Genomic DNA, 2,653 nt, shown 5'->3' on the forward strand with positions numbered 1-2,653 from the left:
ACTAAAGGGGGAAAGAAAACAAAATGCTCTTGTAGGTTCTTTTAGGTTGTCCTATTAGGTGGTAGGTAAGCAATACCTGAAAAGAAAGATAAGCTAACTCTCCCCTAGATAAAAAGACTCAGTTATTAAAAATAAGTAGAAATCTTACTGTGTTTTGACAGAAAATCTCACACAATAAGAGTGGAAGAACTATGATGTGCCCAGGAGTGGGGCTAACAAAGGAACCTTATTTTCAAAGGAATTAATTACTTTGTCATTGTAGAACTTTCAGATAAAGGTATGTACTTCTAGGGTAGATAATTTATGAAATTCTGACTAAGAAAACTTGTGGGATTGATTTGCATCCATAGGCAATAACCATTCATGCAAAAATCTGATTCACAATGTGCATTTGAATTGTCTAACTAAATTACCCCAGTTACCAAAATAGTGTGCAGAAACATAGTAAATTTGTGCACAATTTTGGTAACTGAGATAATTATTCATTTGTAGAAGAGTCACTTAATTTCCTCATGCAGTCCCAGAAGCTGCACACAGGATAGATTTTTAAATATGTATGTTAATGGATGTGCAATGGTGCCCCCAAAATTCAAAAGAAAAGGTCTAAACCAATTCACCTGTATGTACTCTTGGTAGCACTGTTTCGTTTCCAAACAAGTTGCTCAATATATCTGTATACTAGGTTACTAGCAATATGGGGTCTTAACTTACTAAAAAAAGATGTTAAGAAGCACAGCCCCTTTCAAAAGGTGCCATACTCAGACATTCCTTTCCTTCTACAGTTTATGTAAGCATCACAATTTAACCTTTAAATAACTGCTCCTAGTGGTCAGTTATATGAGGATTTTGGCAAGTAAGAACCCTCCATCACCACTGGAAGAGAGGGTCAAATCCTGCCATTCTTACTGAGACAAAATCCCCATTGAATCTGACAGGAGTTTTGCTCAAGTAAGACTAAGGACAGCAGGATTTGGCTCACAGGATCATAGCATCTGCCAAAGCAGTTGCACAGAACAAGGTTTATTCTTAGTAAGTATAATCCAATAAGAATATGTCTGTAGGTGCGTGATAGGCCTAATTTTCCATCATCTCTCCACTGGTCTATGTTGTTCATGGATTTTACCATGATAGCTGTATACTTAAACCTGTTTTAAATTACCATCAAACGATTTGCAAAAATCAGCCATCTATTAAAGCTGACTTTTTAAGCACTGACAAAGCAAAATTGCATGGGACTATTTTGAAGTGGTTGCTTAACACAAAGTACTCTCCACTGGAGACAGTATTTAGAAAACATTACATTGATTTTATTTTAAAAGGATTTTATTTTAAAGGACTTCTAGCTCAGAAGTCCGTAACATCTTCGGTTATTCCTTCTTGGTGGTAACAGTGCACTACAATAATCATGTATACAATACATGCACATAAAAGAGTATTTTTGCATATATATTAACAGCAATAGAAGTACATAGCAGGCGACTAAGATTTAAGGACTTGCCTCTTTCTGTAACATAGATGAATCAGGTTCCAGGTGAGATAGCACTGTTTCTTGGAAATATTTTCTTATATTTACCTGTTATTCAGTATCTTCAAAATGTAACTGACAAATTAACACACTCAACATATACTTACAGAGAGGGGCAGTGGTTCTCACATGCTTTTATTAAAAAAAAAAAAAAAAGAGGGGTAGATTCTCCTCTTCTTTATGCCATTATTTGCTCCAGTGTAGTTACAGTAACTTCAGTAGACATACTCAATATTTATATTTGTTTAACTGAGAAGTAACCCTTTCGTTTGTCCTGATGAAATCAAGACTGAGTAAAAATACGGAAGAGAAGGCAGCGTGTTTTTCTGCCAGAACTGGGACATACTAACAGTGGATAAGGAATCGAGGAAAGAAATCTTTGAGAATTCATTATGTTAAAGCATTAAGGAAAATGAGAGGATATATTCTGAAGATTATTCTATTAGTTACCTACTGAAGGAGACTGAATGCTGGGGTACATTTTGCTGTACAACACATAGTTAGAAATATTCCAGAGAAGGTGAACTCTATGTAGATACACCGTGATTCCATAGCTTAGAAACAGACTGTCAGGAAGAGCAAGTACACATGAAAATTGCCTTTACAATAACTGATTAGAACACTCACCGATCTCTCGTCTGTCCTGATTGCCCTACAATCGTTGCATGCGTTTGCAGAGAGATACATATTGACTTGATCAGTCTTACCTTCTTTCAGCATGCCAACTTTTAGACACTTCATGAAGCGGCAGGCTTGGCAGGACTTGCGTCTGCGCTTCGTGATTTCACATTCATTCGTTGCTGGGCAGCTGTATTCTATGTTACCTGTAATAGGAAGTACAGGAAAAGAGAGGTATTCAGAATCACTGACTAACCAACACAATGGATATATGAAGTACTCATACAATTGCTGTTGTGTTTAATTTTGAAATATATCAAATATATCAAAACTGAAACACCTTTCAAGTAAAAATGAAAAGCCAAGTTAAAGGATAAGCTTTTTGACTTTTTTTTTTTAATTTAGACAGCTATATGAAAAAAAAAAAAATACAAAACCACAATTAACGCAAGTCTGTGTCTGGCTCCATACATGGTCCCTAGCAAAATCCTTCACGTAGGTTATTCCTGC

At 35.8% G+C, this 2,653-nt stretch overlaps 1 protein-coding gene across 1 annotated transcript in view; it reads right to left on the reverse strand.

The window, feature by feature from the left end:
• Window positions 1-2,152: 2,152 nt before the first annotated feature.
• Window positions 2,153-2,653, reverse strand: part of LOC104074083 (estrogen-related receptor gamma-like) — a gene marked incomplete at its 3' end in the record, with an annotated part of 12,912 nt that continues 12,411 nt past the window's right edge. The window contains exon 2 of the mRNA XM_009574073.1: window positions 2,153-2,349. Within this exon, the coding sequence (XP_009572368.1) occupies window positions 2,153-2,349 (197 nt within the window). The remainder of the gene's footprint in view (window positions 2,350-2,653) is intronic.

The sequence above is a fragment of the Fulmarus glacialis genome, unplaced genomic scaffold, assembly GCF_000690835.1.
Source record: "Fulmarus glacialis isolate BGI_N327 unplaced genomic scaffold, ASM69083v1 scaffold43523, whole genome shotgun sequence".
Classification (NCBI taxonomy): domain Eukaryota; kingdom Metazoa; phylum Chordata; class Aves; order Procellariiformes; family Procellariidae; genus Fulmarus; species Fulmarus glacialis.